The sequence below is a fragment of the Copidosoma floridanum genome, unplaced genomic scaffold, assembly GCF_036245765.1.
Source record: "Copidosoma floridanum isolate Cflo_tuat_1 unplaced genomic scaffold, Cflo_Japanese_pri ptg000021l, whole genome shotgun sequence".
In the NCBI taxonomy this organism is placed as follows: Eukaryota; Metazoa; Arthropoda; class Insecta; order Hymenoptera; family Encyrtidae; genus Copidosoma; species Copidosoma floridanum.
The window spans coordinates 31,461,932-31,480,964 of NW_028321898.1; the positions used below are offsets into that span (position 1 = coordinate 31,461,932).

The 19,033-nt window shown below is 50.2% G+C and overlaps 1 protein-coding gene across 2 annotated transcripts; it reads left to right on the top strand.

Moving 5' to 3' along the window:
* Window positions 1-2: 2 nt before the first annotated feature.
* On the top strand, window positions 3-18,230 carry jbug (filamin-type immunoglobulin domains fbug). Of its 2 annotated transcripts, XM_014364359.2 has the most exons (35): window positions 3-56; window positions 200-359; window positions 1,232-1,679; window positions 1,754-1,878; window positions 1,969-2,099; window positions 2,186-2,399; window positions 2,478-2,783; window positions 2,852-3,007; window positions 3,101-3,242; window positions 3,320-4,279; window positions 4,351-4,824; window positions 4,895-5,110; window positions 5,199-5,366; window positions 9,042-9,188; window positions 9,279-9,506; window positions 9,611-9,954; window positions 10,042-10,555; window positions 11,992-12,213; window positions 12,314-12,501; window positions 12,708-12,903; window positions 13,481-13,618; window positions 13,693-14,174; window positions 14,254-14,482; window positions 14,564-14,908; window positions 15,004-15,180; window positions 15,243-15,482; window positions 15,547-15,690; window positions 15,776-16,263; window positions 16,341-16,406; window positions 16,476-16,679; window positions 16,748-16,922; window positions 16,984-17,202; window positions 17,286-17,482; window positions 17,554-17,859; window positions 17,955-18,230. In XM_014364359.2, exons 3-35 carry the CDS (start codon window positions 1,283-1,285, stop codon window positions 18,024-18,026), a joined length of 8,610 nt encoding a protein of 2,869 aa, XP_014219845.2. In that variant the 5' UTR covers window positions 3-56; window positions 200-359; window positions 1,232-1,282; the 3' UTR covers window positions 18,027-18,230. The 2 variants fall into 2 exon arrangements, with proteins under 2 accessions (XP_014219845.2, XP_089451002.1); XM_089594876.1 differs by lacking the exon at window positions 3-56 and having other exon boundaries at window positions 162-359; window positions 17,554-17,895.
* The last annotated feature ends 803 nt before the right edge of the window (window positions 18,231-19,033 follow it).

The window sequence follows — 19,033 nt, forward strand, 5'->3', positions numbered from 1 at the left end:
ACACACTCGTTGCAATGCTGCCGATGCCGATCGCTAATACCTGCTCGGTACCCATTGTACGTAGTGCATATGATATTACTATATTATACACACATCACCACCTGTGTTTAGTTTGAATTAATTCTCGTACGGCCTATTTTTTTTTTTTTTTTCTTTTTCGTTTAATGTTCCTCGACTCCGAAATCGTTCAACTTTTCAGAGATAACAAAACCATCGCTCGATTCGCAGTGTTTGCGCGCGCTGACGCATTCAAGCCCATCATCATCATCATCATTATCCTGTAACTCGTTCAAGGCTGATATGCTGCTTGTTGGATATATACGTACACCTGATCGGCGCTAATTGCTCTCAAGTTGCAGGTACATATATATACCTTGTACATCTCACGTAACTATACGTACCTTAATTGTACTTACTACATAATTTTTACGTGTATTATTATGCTATTGTGTACGTATATTATGTGTCTATATGCACTACCGTCACGTACCTAAATCGTATCTCAATCATCTCCCTCCTGGCTCGTTCTGCTCGTTGCTTCGTCTGATTACTCATACTCAATTACATAATATATACATGTACAACTTGTGTACTATTTTTTTTTTTTTTTTTTTAGTTTTTTTCAGTGTACCTAATATTGACCGACTCGTGACAAATGATTAAACCTGTATAGCGATGAAATTTTTTGTAATCAAAGTACATTTTATGTATCGTTGATCAGTCGATTCGTTGCCGATCAAACGCGCGACCCGTAGTAAGTGTGAATGAAAATCGGATGGGTACGATGTATGAAAAAAAAAAAAAAAAAAAAAAAAAAGTGTACACGCGACAGAGCAATAACAGAGCCAGTGTGTAGTATATATATATATTATACGAAGACAACAACGTATATTATACACTTGTATACTTACGTCGGAATGTGCAGAAGAATGGCAAAAGGTGGGCGCGCGACGAGAAAGAGAGCTTGTATACCTATATATACAACCCGCCCGCACATATATATATATATTTATGTGTGTGTGTGTGTGTGTTATTGCTTTTCGTCAGCAGTCACGGTGGTTCTTACTTATATGGATAGGTATCGCGTGTGCTCGGTTAGCTCATTCTCCCGATCCCCGAGATGTAGCGCGGGCCGGGGGAGCGCCAACAGGTGTGTGCGAGACACTTGCAAAGGTGCATCTCTCTCTCTTATGTATCTGTCACTCCTGTAGGGTTTGTTTGGTTTGTGCAGGCGCAGGTAAAACGTTGCGATACTCGCGGTGGCCGAGAGGAGATAGTGAAAATGCAGGAGAGGGGACAACAACAGTTGCAAGCCAAGGAGCAGCTCGAGCCCGCGGAGCTGGTGGGCCTGGTGGCGCGGTCCGTCGAGGGCACGGCTGCCAAGGGCATGCCGATCAAGGGCCACGAGGACCTGTGGGTCGAGATACAAGCCAACACGTTCCGCAACTGGGTGAACGAGCACCTCAAGCAGAGCGAGCGCGGCAACCGGTGCGGACCGGTCCTCGATCTCGCCGATGACTTTAGGGACGGCACGCGGCTGTGCGCCCTCGTCGAACAACTCACCGGCAAACCGCTCGCCAAGTGGAACCCCGCACCGGTCAATCAGCACCACCACCTCGAGAACGTGTCCACGGCACTTAAGGCCGTAGAGGCCGACGGTGTCAAGCTCGTCAATATCGGTATTCATATTACGTCGTTGTACATATTTGTGTTTTGTTTACCGTGTTGGATTTTATTATTTTTTCGCTCATAGGTAACGTCGACATCGTCAATGGCAATCTCAAGCTGATACTGGGTCTCATCTGGTCGCTGATAGTCAGGTACCAGATCGGCAAATCTAAATTCCCCCCGAGAAAACTGATGCTCTCCTGGTTAAAGGTTGGCACCTTCGAACGTGTTTCATTGTTTCATTGTTTTTTTTTTTTTTTATTTCACAATAACACATCATGTGCGTCGTTCGTTGTCCAGGGTGTCCTGCCGGAATGCAGGGTCAACAACTTCACCACCGACTGGAACTCGGGCGTTTACCTGAGCGCGCTGTTGAACTACTGCAAACCGGGGCTCTTCCCCCACTGGCGGCAACTCGATCCCACGGACAAGTACTACGCCCCTTTGTTTTTGTCCATTTTTCTTCACCGCGGTGTAAGTACACGTGCAAGATTATGATGATCGTTGCTCCTTGCAGGGTGTACAATTGCCGGAAGGCCATGGAAATAGCGAAGCGAGAGTTCGACATACCGATGGTCCTCCAGCCTGAGTACCTGGCCTCGACCTACCTGGACGAGCTCTCCGGCATGACTTACCTGTCGTACTTCCTGAAGGAGGGCTCGCCGGGCTTCCACGCGACCCTCCGCTGGGTCAACTCTCAGCTTCCCTACAGTTCCATCCAAAATTTCACGGTTAGTTGTTATTTCATGTTTTTTGATCCACCGGTGATGGTGAATGACGAAGGGACAAAACAATAATTGGTGTCGCAGACCGACTGGAACGATGGAACGGCGTTGTGCGGCATAGTCCGGAACTTGGGTGGTCCTGCGCCCCCCTACGAAAAAATCGACCGGAGCCCCGGGTCGTGGGAGCGAAATCTGCAGCAGGGCATCGACGGCGGCAGAAAACTGGGAGTGGAGCCGCTGCTCAAGGCCAAAGACATGGCAGACCAGAACGTCGAACATCTCGGCCTCATGGCTTACGTCGCCTTTTTCCAGTGGGTCAAGCCACGGCCGCAGCTCAACGAACAGGCCGTCGTCCACATCGACAGCACCTCGGCCAGGGTCCACCAGCCGGTATATAAATCTTTGGAAAAAAAAAACCCCAAAACCGCGCTCCAACTGATTCGTGGTGGTTTTTCCAGGCCCACTTCAAATTGGAGCTCATATCGAAGGATGTGATTACGAGGCAGATACGCGGCGAGGTGACGAGTTCGAGCGGCCGGTCAGAGTGCCGGCTCACGTGGAACGGCCTCCACGGAAAGGGCACCTTTGTCCCCGCGGAAGTCGGAATGCACAAAGTAAGCCGCGATTGTTTGTTTCCTTTGATTGAAAAAAAAAAAAAAAAAAAAAAAAAAAAAAAAAAAAAAAAAAGAGGTGTCGTTTGCGTATAGCTGATGGTGTACAACGATGGCGAGGCCCTACTCGGCTGCCCGTACTACTTCCGGGTCCACCCTCCCCTCACCAAAATAAAATCGACCGGCATGGACCCCTGCGCCATCGGATCGGTCGTCGAAGTTCTAGTCAATAGTTACGGTAAGTCCCACCGAGACGCCAATGACATGTATTACACGCAACACCTGTTGTGACGATGACGAGTGTGACGAATATAGGCACTAGTCACGAGGGCGTGAGCGTGTCGGCGTGGTCGCCCACGGGACGCGAACTCAACTGCCCGGTACGGGAGAACGACGGGGTGCACACGGCCACGTTCGAGCCGGACGAAACCGGCGAGTGGAGCATAGCCATAATGCACAAGGGCGCCCACATACAAGGTGGGCCCTTCAACTGCTTCGTCTTCGACCCGCACGGCATCCAACTGTCGAGCCTCGAGGGCGCAAGGCCCGGCCAGCCGTTCAACTTTACGGTCGACGCCAGCGCCACCGGGGGCCTCGGCAACGTCGTCCTCGACATCGTCCACGACAAGCAATCGGTCGCCCACATAGTCCGGGAGTACGAGCGCATGAGTTACCGCGTCTCCTTCGTTCCCCGGGAGGTCGGCAAGTACCGGGTGTACGTCTACTTCAACGGCACGGACGTCCGGGGCTCGCCGTTCATCATCAGGGTCGGCACGCTCCAGCAGAGAAACGCCTCCAGGCGCTCCTCGGTCCTCTCCAAGACGGCCTCGCTCGACCGCAGGTCCAACAACAACGGCTACGCCACCACCACCACCACGGAGCTGTACGAGAGCAACAGGTCGTCCAGTAGCTTGAGGGGCTCCCCAGCACCCCCGTCCCCGAGGATCCAGCAGCGACCCCTGGCCAGGCGCTCGACCGACAGCCCGACCTCCTTCGCCGACGAGAACAAGGACAACAAGTCGAGCCTGTTTGGCCAGTCGTTCAAGTCGTCCGGCTGGAGGGCGTCTCCGTCGGCGTCGCCCAGCGGCAGCCAGAGCAACCTCGACGGGCCCTTGTACAACGCGGCGAGGCAGTACGCCAAGAGCAACCTCGTCACCAATACGAGCTCGGCGTCGTCGAGTTCCTTGTTCGCCAAAAAGAGCAAGGAGCTCGACTACGGCTTTCAGAGCAGCGCTGACAAGAACGGCATCGTCGACACGAGCAGCAACGTCAAGGGTACGTGTACATTTATAATATAATATTGTATGATGATGATGATGATGATGATGGTTGTGATGGCTCGGCAGTGTCGTCGTCGGTGAAGGGCTCGCTGAGGCGCGACATGTGGGACGCGATATCCAAGACCAAGTCGTTGCTGTCGTACGGCAGCCTCGAGTCTCTGGCCAATCTGACGCACCACGCCTCGTTGGCGGACGAGCCGGGGAAGAGCAACGGCGTGAACGGCGGCTCCTCGTTCGGCAGCTCCGAGATCGCGCCCAAGGTGATTGTCGCCGACACGGACACGCGGGGCATACTGAAGAACAATAAGCCGATCGGTAATGGTCACTCCGCGAAATTGGATACGATGGTCTCGTCGACGACTACGACGGATGCCGTGGAAAAGCACTCGTCGTACCTGACCGAGTCCTCGGTTTTGAAGACCAGCGGTGCCGAGAGTCTTGCGACCGGCAACGCCCTCCGGATGCTCGGCGTGCACCGGCCCACCTGCTTCACCCTGGACTCGAGCTTGGACGCCAGCAAAATCGCCGTCATCGTCACTGGTATAATCGATCGGTGCCCTTTTTTTTTTTCATTCGAACTTACGTGTTACTCAAAAGTGTGTCTTTGTAGGTCCGAACGGTAGACCGGTGCCGGTGCAAAAGTCGGCTTTGAGGGGCCAGACTTACACAGTCATTGCCGATCAAGTGGGTGAGCACACCATACAAATCCTGTACAGTGGCCAACACATCAAGGGATCGCCGTTTAGGCCCCAGGCGTACGATTCCAAGGCCATACAGGTGGGAAACATACCGGACGGTGTAGTGAACGAGCCGGTCGAGTTTGAAAGTGAGTTGATCGGCAAATCTATACGTACGCGTGACTCTCGAGTGAAAATTTGCGTTGATGAGGAATAAATGAGCGATCGTTGTTGCAGTCGATGGTACCAGAGCTGGCTCTGGGAACCTGGAGATTTTGGTGAACGGCGGCCACGTGACGAGCTTCGTTCGAACGCTGGGCAGCCAAAAGTTCCTGGCTTCCTTCGTCCCCCACGAGGCTGTCACGCACCTGGTCGAAATGACCTTTAACGGCGAAACCGTTCCCGGTAAGTCGCGCCTATACACACCCTCCATTCTTTTTTGGTTTTTTTTTTTTTTTTGCGTATTATTGAAAAAAAAAATATAGTTTAATTTATTTACGATAAAGAGAAGTACGCACGTACAAATAAGTATTTTAAACGAAAAAAAAACTGTCTTGGTCATTGACGCGATTTCACGCGCGCGCGTTCTCCTTTGGCGCGTGTGCCATTAACCCGAATAAACCATGTACGGTCTCGCGGCGACAAAAAACGACCGTATGGATGCTATCCTGCGTGAGCTCCCTTTTTTTCTCTCTCTCTCGTCTTACTCGGTTGCTCCATTTTTCACGGAATAACGTTTATACATACACGCGATTGTTCAATTTTGCACAAATGAAACAATATGCGACATGCGCCTCGTAAGTATTATAATTATGTTTCTATACCGATGACGACAGAAAAGCCGAGCGAGGAAGTTGGCAAAAAAAGGGAAACATTTAAATTGCAAAAGAACACACGTATATATATATAGACTTGATGTAAAGTATAGAGGATGAAATAAAAAAAAAAAAAAAAAAACGGTGGGTGTAGAAAATATATAGAGAGAAAAAGAGGGAAGGGGAAAGTGCGGAGAGAGAGAGCAAGAATGACTTGACCGGCAGCGCAGAGCGCGGCTGTACCTTTATTGTAAGGAGTCTCCCGAGACGCCAAAGGAGGAAAACTTCCATCTGAGAGTCACTGGCGTATAAGATACCCCTATATACGAATCGCTCGAATATGAGTAGTACTTATGTATATATACGAGGTACGAGAGAGTGTATGTATATATAGGTACAATTCAATGGGAAAGCAGCAACAGCGGGACCGTGTCGCGAACGCTTTGTACTTACACGCGTAAAATATGTGCTGCAAAATAATTTGTTTAGCCCCTCTCCAGATACCATTCCACGATTGTACTTTTATCCCAATTGATGTCGCAGATTGACTTTCGACACTAAAGCGCAAGGAGTTTTCGTTATTTCCATAACAACGAAGGATACAGTGCAGGCTCTGGATGTTCGATTTGTTTTTTTTTTTTTTTTTTTTTTTCAAAGACCGAATATTATACCATGCAGGGCTTCAAACCTATACCGGTCCATAAAAATATGCGCGTCATCACAGATATACCGCGTATGAAGGAAGAAGGGAAAAAACGCGGCGCAACTTTTACCCGCGTGCTTATTATCAAGTATTAGCCCACTAACACACTTTCGCTGCTGCTCTCGACTTGGTATTTTATACCAAGTACAACACCATAGGTACATATATATAAGACTTAATCGTCATCGTCGACGTAGCCGTCATTTGGAGCCTCGAGCCTGAGAGAGTAGTACGAGTATAAGTGTAGGTAAAAGTCGGCGACGGCGACATTCCTCGCGTTGGAAAATAGTATAATAGCGCTCTCGCGGCTCTCACACGTATAGTGTGCATGTATATGTGCATGTTATAGGTACACGGCTCTCTTACCCCCAGAGTTAATAAATAATTTGAGAAAAACAGTGTAACGAGAAAATAAAGGGAACAGCGCGTTATAAACGACCGCGTATATATTTATACGGTTGGAGATCGGTATGTAAGATCGGTTCGACAGATCGGCCGAATCGCGATCATCCAGAGAGAGAGAAAAGGCATTCCGGAAGGGCGATACGCCACTTCCGCCAAATGAGACGATGTATCCCGGGGTCCATGAGCTCTAGGCACAGCTCTGAGCTGTGTATTACCTTTTACATACCGGGACTCCTCTCTGACTCTTCGACATTGGCCTGATCGGTATGAGGAATCTCCCTCTCACTCCGACACAAACACACACACGGGTAGCGGTAGTAACGTTGCAGGATATCAGCTTACGTATATACCTAAGACGGTATACCTACACATACACACATGGCTCGATGTAGCGCAGAGAGCGGGGGCATGTCGTCCAGTCCAGGAGGAGGCAAGAGGTTGCCCACACACACACCGCACAGACACGTCGAAAAGAAAAAGAGAGAGAGAGAGGATCTGGCGTATACTCTCGGCCAGGCCACAGCCAGTGTAGTAGTAGTACTCTACACGTCAGCGCCGCGTCTCGCGAAAAAACTCCTCCTCCTGGCTCGCGGAGGAGTGGAGAACAATAATATAACGTACCCGTTCGCGTTTGCCACTTTTTTAACTCGCCACTAACTCGATCATCCCCAATAACCAATAGGCAACAATACAACCGATCTTTTAATACTTTTTTTTTTTTGTTTTTTTGTTTTGTTTCATTCTTACCTATCTTTTCTCCTTCTTGTTTTCGCAACCACACAACTGCCGTACCTTTTAATTACACTGCTTAGTTCCAACATCGAACGTACAATATATAATCAACGCGGACGGTCTGTGTACTTTTTTTTTTTTGTTTTTGTGCATCTCCGATGTTTCAGAACACCGATTAGTTGTATACGTGGGCGTTTATGTGAAAACTTGCGTTTCGTGCCAATATATACATATATATACCGAGAGTGCCTGTCTGTCGCGAGTGACGAAAATGAGATCGGCCGGTTTCGCGTTCCGGAGTCGCTGTCGCTGCTCCTCCTCAAAGATCTGACGCGCTTCTCATCCTGCCCACCCCCTACGCACCTGTTGCACACATTACCCTCTCTATCTATCTCTATTTTACACCCTCTTTTATTTATTTATTTATTTATCTTACCATCACTGTGTTGTCCTTTTCATTACGCGCGTATACGTGTGCTCGGTCGTCCGTCGTGTCCTCTCGTTTACAGCTCACCCGAAGATTCTTCCTCGATTTTAGGATCCGATCGAAACAGCTGGTGATTTTAAAGGTATATGTATATACACACGCATACATACATAATATACATGATACTGGTGAATGCGATACCGATATCGTCATGTTTCTTGTATAATGTACCTATATTACTTGTAAATTCGATTGGTCTAGTTTATCATCAATTGTTAACAATCGCTGACGGCATAGTGATTGCGAATCGGTCCAAATACACTCGCTGGATAGAGACACACTGCATCATCACGCATCATATTGCGAATCGAGTCTATGTATACATATACATATACTATACATCTGTACATGTGTATACATACAGAGAGTATATATACATGTATACCCGACTACCTACGCATTCCGTTGTTGATCCTACTTATTATTCTTATTCCCGTTATTTATGCGCCGAGCACCTCATTCACCCATACGGCTTGCACGTACACGCGTGTAGGACACAATTGAGTATATATAAGTATACCAATGCACTCTCGAAACAAAATATTACACAAGCGCATAATATTTTATATACATTTATACGCCAAAGTTAAAATACGTCGTGAGTAATAACAATGTACCTTACGGTACACCTGTACGTATATATAATATGGTTGGACGTTTGCAATAGCGCTCGGGTATCCGTGAAAATTCCTGTTTTATTTTTTCTCATACAAATATATACATAAGTATAGTACGGCTGTATCGCGCAAGGTATATACATGTACACGCGAGAAAGAGTAGTTTGTGCGCTCGATCGCGCGTATTATACGTATATATACAGTATAATGAAACATTATCGATACGCGCTCTTCCCGCGGTATATTGACCCCAATGTGATTGTAAAGTTGTTGTATTTTTTTCCTCGAAAATAAAATAACCGATGGTATAAATTTGCGCAGGATCACCTTGGAAAGTCGGCATAATGCCGAGTCCAAAGATGTCGGTGGTCGGGGACTCGGTGAGGCTCGTACCGGCTGGCAGCCCCGCCGTGTTTGAACTATCGGCGCTCGGCTTCAACAGCACCGAGATCCAAGTGCAGATACTCAGTGAGTACTTTTTTTTTTTTTTCCGATCTCCCGCGCACGCATATTTGTACACACGATTAATGCAAAAACAAAAAAAAAAAAATCTTTCAGCTCCGTCGAAGCGTCAGATTGGGGCGCGTATCGACGAGGAGCCCAACCGCAAGGGCGAGTTTCGGGTGACATTCACGCCCCAAGAGGTGGGTAGTCACTTTATCGAGGTTAGCATAGCCGGGCAAAAACTACCGGCCGGGCCCCTAGTCGCCAAAGTCTACAACAGCGGGCTCATCCAGGTGACGGAGGTCCCCAGCGCCGTGGTCGGCCACGCCTGTCAGTTTCGGGGTAAGTGCATGTCGTATCAATATTATACGTGCAAGTTGTATACAGATATGTATATTTATATATGTATATTTACCAATGATGGGGGTGTTGAAATATATGTACAGTTGACGCGAGTGCCGCCGGCGAGGGTCAACTCGAGATATCGATAAACAACGGCGAGGTGCCGAACCACGTGCAAGTGGTGGGTGGTGGCCGTTGCCTAGTGTCGTTCACCCCGGAGGCGGCCAAGCCCCACTACATCGACATCAAATTCAACGGGGAACCGGTGCCCGGCTGTCCCTTCGTCTGCCTGGTCTCGGACACGAGCCGGGTCAGCCTCAGCCTCGGCCACCTCGAGCTCCTGGCCGTTGGCGAGCCCGCCACCTTTCGCCTGAGCGTCGACGGCTCCGGTAGCGCCGAGCTCGCCGTCTCGGTCCGCGGACCCGGGGCCACCGAGCTCCCCGTCAAGGTCAGTTCATGCCAACAAAAAGCCACAAACTCATATTTCGTGGTAACACGTGTTCATAATGGGTGTGGTTTTGGGGTGTGTATATAGGTGACGGGTGACGTGTACGCGGGCTTCAGCGCCGAGTTCACTCCCGTGGAGGTGGGGGGCCACGTGGTGACTGTCGAGTACAACGGTCACGCGGTCAACGGCACGCCCTTCCTGGCCAAGGCGTTCGACGCGTCGCGGGTGGTTATAGGGCCGATGGGCCGGGCGAGCGTCGGCCGAGCCCAGCACTTTAGCGTCGACGCGTCCCAAGCGGGTGAGGGTAACCTCGAGATCACGATATCCGCCCGGGGTCAGAACATACCGACCCAAGTGACGCCCCAGGGCAACGCTCGATTCTCCGTGGGCTTCGTGCCGTTCGAGGCGTGCGAGCACTTGGTCAACATTGCCTTCAACAAGCGCACGGTCCCCGGCTGTCCGATAGTGGCGCGCGTCGAGCCCGACGCCCACGTCACCGTCAGCGGACAAGCCCTCAATAGCGCCCCACTCGGGAGACAGAGCTCACTCACGATCGGCAACGTACCTGGTAATTTGGACGACCTGGAGGTTAACGTCGAAGGTACGCTTTCCCCCCTCCCCCCCTTGCTTGCTGCGCGTCTGTGTGTGTGCTTCATATACAACCATCCACTGCGTGTTGCCTCACTATACTCTCCTCTTCTTACTCCTCGTTCTCTTTTTCATTGTTTTACTTTTTTTACTACAATACTATATAATAACATTATCGGTATACATATACATGTATTGTGTCTGTTGTTGCTAGTAGCTTATATACACCAATATGCATCACGTGTAATGATTTAAGTATATATACTTATACTTTGTACCCTCGCACCGATCGACTTCAGAGCTGTTTCTCTGTATTGTCTGTTACAGGTTGGCCAACTTTCAGACTACGGCATTAAAATAGATCCTTGTTCCTTGAACAACTTCTCACACTTCTCTTCGTTGTTGTTGTTGTTGTTGTTGTTGTTAATGTCGTTGTTCTAACCGCATCTATTATTATTATTATGCTCATACGCAAACACCTGTCTAACAAAAGTTAATTGACTTACAATGCACACACCTGTAATATGCGGGACACGCACTCGAGAGGGTGAATTTTAAAAGGTGACGGGCACAACTTACCCATATCTAATGTCTTTACTAACTATTACTATTATTATTAATATTTTTGTTATTAGATGGCTAATTTTTACTACATACCGTTTTAACAAATCCACCCAACATATACATTTTCACCTAATTTACGCTTGTAAACAGCATGTCAACTAATCACCGTAGTTCCTGTAATGTTTTTTGTTTTTTTTTTGTTTTTCAATTGTTGATATAAAAAAAAAAAAAAAAAAAAACCATAACCAGCCATACGCCTCAGCCATAAAAATATAAACCGTACGGTACATACACACAGGTACAACTAATGAGCTTACAGGGTATAGCTGAACGAAAACGTAACGCGTTCGGAGCTTCTTAGTGCAGGGTATTTATGTATTATATAATGGAATAATATACTCGTCAAGTGGCATTCTTTCGTGCAGGTGTAACAAAACGCTCTTTTTTTGATGTATAGCGTGCACGCGAGAATGCCATCCATTGACAGAGAGAAAAAGATATAATAGAGTGCATTGATTAACGCTTCTGCTGGCAAATTCCGCGTGTAGTATAGGTAAAATACACTATGCAATAACCTTGAGAAAAAAACGCTTTAACGCTATAGAAAAACGCGAGAGAGAAAAAAAAAAAAAAAAAAAAAAACCACCCCATTTCGAAGGTTGGCTCGGTTCGCTCGGTATAACCCATTGGCCGTTTAAAAGCACGAGCATCGATTAACCCACTAAGTACTTGCGTACCCGAGCTTGAAAATTAAAAAAATTAAAAAAAAAAAAAAGGAAAGGAAAAATACACGGTAGAGGGAGGGGGTGTCAGAGAGAAAGGGTCTGGCTGTAGCGCGTACGAAATTAATGAAAAGCACTAACCCAACCGGCGGACTTGAAATAGGACCCAACGGACAGGCCGTGGCCGCTCAAGTGACAGATAATAAAGACTCGACGTGCACGGTAGCTTTCACGCCGCGTATCGTCGGCGAGCACCGTATCGCGGTTAGCCATCGGAGCCTGCCCGTCCTCGGCAGTCCCTTCAGCTGCAAGGTCTACGATGTGGCCGCCATCAAGGTCAAGGACGCCAAACGGGGCGTCATCGGGCTGCCCGTCACTTTTCTCGGTACTGTGTCGGTCTCTCTCTCTCTCTCTCTATGTGTGTGTGTGCTTTATCATACCTGTAAAATAAAAAATAATCATGTATGTGCAATACAAATAAAAAGTGGAGACGAGCCAAGCCGGTCCGGGTAATCTCGAAGTGACGGTCAACGGCGGACGGGTGCCGACTTCGGCGCAAGCTCAGGGGCCCCACACCTACGCCATTTCTTTCACGCCGCGCGAGCCCATCAGCCACACGGTCGATCTTCGCTTCAACGGGGAAGACGTGCCCGGGAGCCCCTTCACTTGCCAGGTGAATATATATATACTGTATATACACCTTTGCTTGAATTTTTTTCTTTTTCTTCTGTAATTTCGCTTTCCAGCAGTATAGTTTCGAAAAACTTCAGATCAATTCTCACCTATTGTTTTCAACAAAGAACAAAAAAAAAATAAAAAAAAAAAAAATGTATGAAAAAAGACTGATACATTGAATGTACCCTTGGTGGGTGGGTATAGGTGAGCGACGCAGCCAAGGTCATAGTGACCGAAGCTCTCGAAAAGGTGCCGGTCAACAAGCTCGCGAGCTTCGTCGTCGAAGCCGAGGCGGCGCCAACCGTCGACGTCCTCGCGCCCACCCGCGAGAGCCTGCCCGTCGACATTAACCAGACCACGGCTGGCGTCTACACCGTCAACTTCACCCCCAAAGATGTCGGTGAGTGCAGTTCTTTCGACTATGTTGCCTAATTTTTTTTTTCTACGAAAAAATATTCCTCTAACTTGTAGTTTGAAAAAGGTAAAAAATAATTAAAAACAACAAAATAAAAAAAAAACATGTTATGCGGTGAAGTGAATATTTCTCGTTCGATAAGCTGAAAAAAAATGTACTTGAGTATACAAAACATTGTTTTTCATGAATTTTAATTTATTTAATTGCAAAAAATGTTGAATTGAACGAAGACGAAGGAGTAATTTTTTCATGGCAAAAAAAATTGTTTGCGCTGAGCGCCCTGAGGTTTTGGGAAAATAAGATTCCCGGGACTGTGCGATCGAAAAGCGCACTTACGAAAATAACATTTTTTTTTTATTGTATTGCTTATCCATTGTTTATAACATGTTGAGTTTCATCTCGTGGATTATTGCATAACATTTACGTAAGATAATGTAATATTTTTTTATTTTATTTTTTTTTTCATAAAATAAGTAAATTTATAAATATCCTTGGCATGAAAATATAAACTCGTGTCGTTATAATCATCACCTTCACACGTACCGTAATGTTGCGCGTACAGGCGACCACAGCGTTCAAGTGAAGCTGAACGGCAGCCACGTCCAGGGCAGTCCGTTCCTCGTCAAAGCTTACAACGCCGACCAGGTCAAGGTAACCGACATCAACAGCGGAACAGTCGGCAAACCCGTCTTCTTCAGCAGTGAGTTTCGCCAAACCGCGCAATAATCCATACTTTATAAGGGTAACAATTTTTCTCATCACCTCCATGAACAGTAAACGCCAGTCAAGCCGGAGCCGGCAACCTCGAGATAATCGTCTCGGTGAACGGAAAAAACGTCCCGAACTTTGTGCAGAGCGAGGGTAACGCCAAGTTTCGCGTGAACTTCAAGCCCCAGGAGGCGGCGACGCACAGCCTGAGCGTGCGCTTCAACGGCGAGCCGGTCCCGGGCTCGCCCTTCACCTGCCAAGTCCACGGCACCGGCCAAGCCCTCCTCACCGGCCACAATCTCAAAATGGCCCCCGTCCGACAACCCATCAGCTTCACCCTCGACCCCCAAGCCCCGTCCACCAAGTGCGACGTCATCGTCACGCCCCCGGCCAACATCGCTCTACCCATCACCATCGAGCCCATCGACCAAAAGTACAAGATCACCTTCACACCCGCCGAGGTCGGCCGGCACAACGTCACCGTCCTCGTCGACTCGGAACCCATCAAGGGCTCCCCCTTCGCCTGCAACGTTTACGACGTCACCAAGGTACCTACACGCTTGTACAATTATAATATCCCTGCATCTTCAATCCCATCGCGTCAATTGCAATAAATCGATGCCGCAGATACACGTGTCAGGCCTTAGCGAGGCGCTGCTGGGCCAAGCGACGACCTTCACGGTTGACGCGGCCCAAGCGGGCGAGGGGACCCTCGAGTTGGTCGTCAGCACGGAGAACAACACCGTCAAGGCGGAGGTCGTGGCTTGCGCGCGCGGCCTCTACGACGTGACCTTCGTGCCCCAGACCTCGAGCACCCACTACGTCAACATCAGTTTCAACGACGACAACGTACCTGGTAACACCTATACAATCCCACCTAATGCTCGTGCCGTTTGGACGGTTGTGGCTGACGCGTTTATCGTTTTGCTGCTTGTAGGTAGTCCGTTCAAGTGTCCCGTGGTGGGTAGTATCCTGGAGGGCCCGTCGGTCATTAGGATGGGAAACACGGCCTACCTGGACTTGGACGCGGCCGGCATAACCGGTCCCATAACTGCCGAAGTGACAGGTCCCGACGGCACGGTCATCCCGTGCAACCTGACCAAGCTGGATTCCAACGCGCACCGCATCGAGGTGCGAGCCAAGCACGTCGGCACGTACAGCGTCGTCTTTAGCCAGGGTTCCAAGGTCATAAGCTCCCAGAGCCTCCAGGCGTTCGACCCCACCAAGGTCGTCATCCAGGAGATATCGGACGTGGTCTGCCATCGGCCGGGCACCGTCACCGGTGAGCCAACGTTCCTTTTTTTTTTTTTTTTTTTCACCTCCCCACCGTAATGGACCACCCCTCGATCGATACATCCAATGTATGCGTGCACACAGTACTAGTTCCAAAGGAGGCCGGGCCGGGCAAGCTCGCGGCTTACGTGCGCTCGGGGGGCGCGGACGTGGACAGTCTCATCCGGGAGGAGCTCGACGGGGTCTACGAGGTCATATTCCACCCGACGCGGGCGGCGCCCCACCGGGTCCACATCAAGTACAACGACGTGCACATACCAGGTATACGAATGAGTTTGGTCGAATGCTGGGAATTGCCGACTCATCGGCCGATCTTGTTGCAGAGAGCCCGATCGAGGTGGCCGTGCGGGGTCCAGCGGGCGGCAGGGAGGTCACGGCGACGGGCCTGGGCCTCTACCAGTCGTGCGTCGGCAAGGTAACGTCGTTCTCGATCGAGACGCTGGGCAGGCCGGGCAAGGAGTTTGACGTCGTCATCAGCAGTCCCCAGGGCAACGCCGTGCCCGTGCGCTGCTACCAACACCGGGACGGGACGCTGCTCGCCGAGTTCACGACCAGCTCGATCGGTAAACATTTTTTTTTCCCCCCCTTCCAAGGAAAACAATGATGTACTAATCTCGCTCACATCAGGCACCTACAAGATCGACGTGCTGCACGGGTCCAAGTCCGTGCTGGGCTCGCCGTTCTTCTGCCACGCGTTCGACCCATCGAAAATCAAGCTGCAGGAGCTGGGTCCCCCAACGATCTCCGTCCACGACCACTTTGCCCTAAAAAGTAAGTGTAAAGTCACTAGAGGACACAGAGTGCCCCCCAATGGTGTACCTATATGTATAATATACCATCGGTGTATCGTTCGCAGTCGTGAAGGTGGACGCGGGCGTGGCGGAGTTGGACGTGACGGCGACGAGTCCCCTCGGCCAGGAGGTGAGCCTCGAGTCGCGCAGCCTCGGCGAGGACGCGGACATGGTCGAGTTTTCCCCGTCGGTGGCTGGCTCGTACTCGATAAGCGTGACGTACGGTGGGGTCCCTGTGCCGGGTAGTCCGTTGTGCTGCGTGGCCGAGGCCACGGGCCAGGCGCGTTGCTCCGGCCAGGGTCTCCTGCTCGGCCACGTGGGCAAACCGGCCCACTTCCTCGTTACGGGCAGCCGACCAGCCCCGGCCGTCCAGGTCGACGGACCCGACAGCGTGGCCAAGCCCTGCGTCGAGGCCGGTCCCACTCCCGGCACCTGGAGCGTCACCTACGTACCCACCGAGCCCGGGGTCTTTGACGTCAGGGTCGTCTGCGCCGGCCAACAACTCCCCGGCTCACCCTGGCACCCCAACATCGTCGACACGCGCAATCTACGGGTAAGCCGTCACCACAATTTCCACCACCTCCGTCCCAATGACATACCACGTTTGTTTAAACCACCTCTGTGTCCAAGGTCATCGGTGGCTGGCCGGCCCTCTGCGACGAGCTCGGACGGCTGAAGCTCGCCCCGGGCAACAAGGTACGTTTCCACACGGTCCAGAGATGCATGTATAATTATTGATGTGTATACGTATATGCCACGAGACAGGTTCACTTTGACGTGTCGGAGGCGGGACCTGGGGAGCTGACCGGGAGCATCGACGAGCAAGCTCTCAGCTTTGAAACTACCTCCAACGGCCGGCTGAAGCTCCTCGTGCCCCAGGTGGCCCCGGGCGAGCACGCCATCGACATACTGTTCAACGGGATGCCCTTCCCCGGGGCCCCGAAGCTCGCCGTCGCCCCCGAGGCTCAGGTACACACAGTTGCGCTGCACCCGCGTGTAAATTGTCCTTATCTGAGTGTGGGCCCTTTGTTGTTCAGGCTTCGCTGGCACAGGACTCGAGCCGAGTCGTTCTGCGGGGCAAGGGACTGACGGCGGCCAAGTGCGGGGAGCAGGTGAGCTTCACGATTGACGGGTCACAGGCTGGAGCCGGGACCCCGCAAGTCCAGATATTCTCACCTACGAGGGAGGTAGACGTGGTCCTGCAGCACTTGGGTATGTATACGGAGAAAAGGTCACGATGAGACGAGTCTTTGGCTGACGGTCGCGTTCGCAGGTAACAGCGTGTACAGGGCGAGCTACACCCCGTTCACCTCGGATCCGCTGCTGATGACGGTCTCGTGGAACGGACGCCAGCTGAAGGGCTGCCCGCTGCAGATAAGCGTCTCGAACGCGGCTGACTCGTCGCGGGTCGTTTGCTCGGGCCAGGGGCTCAAGTACGGCGTGGTCGGCCAGGAAATCAAGAGCTTCATAGACACCAGACGAGCGGGCCCGGGTGAGTCTATTTCTGTTTTGTTTTTTTTTTTCCTCCGTTATGAGCTATGGTAATCGGTAATCCGGGTGGGGTACATCTTGCAGGAGAACTGACGGCCCACTGCGTCGGTCCGCACAAGGTGGCCTACTGCGAGCTCTACGATCACGGGGACGCGACCTTTACGCTGAACGTCAAGCCTCAAGAGGCCGGCAGGCACGCCTTGACGATCAAGTACGCCGGGGAGCACGTGTCCGGCTCGCCGTTCACCCTCAAAGTGTCGGGGGCACCCGACGCCTCAAAGGTCGGTCCTGTCGAGATGATACTTTTCGATACTTTTTTTTGTTTGGAATTGAAAATCTTTGTCCTCGCCAGGTGCGGGTTTACGGTCCCGGGATCGAGCACGGGGTGCTGGCGACCTTCCAGTCGCGGTTCATTTGCGACACGCGGGGCGCCGGGGCCGGCCAGTTGACGGTGAGGGTGCGCGGGCCCAAAGGGGCCTTCAGGGTCGAGATGCAGCGCGAGACGCAAAAGGACAGGATCATACTGTGCCGGTACGACCCGACCGAGCCCGGCGACTATCGCGTCGAGGTCAGGTGGGCCGGGGTCCTCGTGCCCGGCTCGCCCTTCCCCGTGAAAATCGTCGACACCCAGGACGAGCTGCTCATGCTCACGCACCAGGTGACTCGGACGCGGTTCCATTATAACAATCACAACGTATGGCCTTTATACGTTGGCCTTTTTTTTTTAAAATGCTCCTTCGATTATGTTTGCAGGGCATCGACACGTGCACGACGGCTAACCACCACACGCTCACCTCGTGGAGAGGATCGCAAGCGATTCTGTAATACCTATTATTACGTTTATCACGATGATTACATTATTATTTATTAATAGGATCGAAGCAAAAGAGAGGACGAAAAATTTTTGATGGTACATATATATATATATTTTTTATGTGTATACACGCATTAGGTTTACATATAGAAATGCAAATATATATACATATATATATATTTTATTACCCATATTTTTATGTGAATAAACGTGTTTTGATGAACGACCGTGGTGATTTTTTTTTTTCTTCTTTCCATCTCCAGTGTTACTTTAACGAAGGAAAAAGAAAAAAAAAAAAGAGTTGGGCCAGTAAGAATGTATACCCGAGTATAGAGATAACAGATATAAAGCGATGGGTAGTCCCGTGGTGGTAGTTCGGAGGGGTTGTACCATTAATAATAAAATCGACACGAGGAGAAGAGCGCAGCCGATTTATACCGATCCGGGGAAGAGACGCACATGTCGTGTACCGGCGCACCTCCGGTGAGCAATATTTCGGCGTGTAAGACGATAGCCAATAAATAAGAGTCATTGTCCGAGTGTCCGAGCTCTCTTTGGGCCAACAAATCGTAAAGCATACAGAATAGCGCAAAAACGAGCTAAGAGACGCTCGGACAATGGTCACGATTATCGGATTCTCTCTCAATATGGTATATACATGTGGATATCCTATATATATATTTTTTTTTTCCTTTCTCGGACAGCTGTCGTCGTATACCATGTGTAATAGGTAACTATCCGAATTGATGGGCACTAGCGAATTCAATGATAATAGCGCCGTAGTGGCCAGCCGCACGCGCATACGTACTCGGACAACACTATGCTCTAATTGTTTGAGCCGAGGCTGGATGGAGTTGCGCGTATATTTATGTAGTTGACCCTACGTGTGTATCTTTACTTTCCCCTATCCTATGTACCACCACTTCTTTGGCGCGTCTGGGTATATACATATACGTACTGTCTTTCTTTCGTATATTATATAGGTATACAACAAAAATACACGTGTGTCTACCTCCAA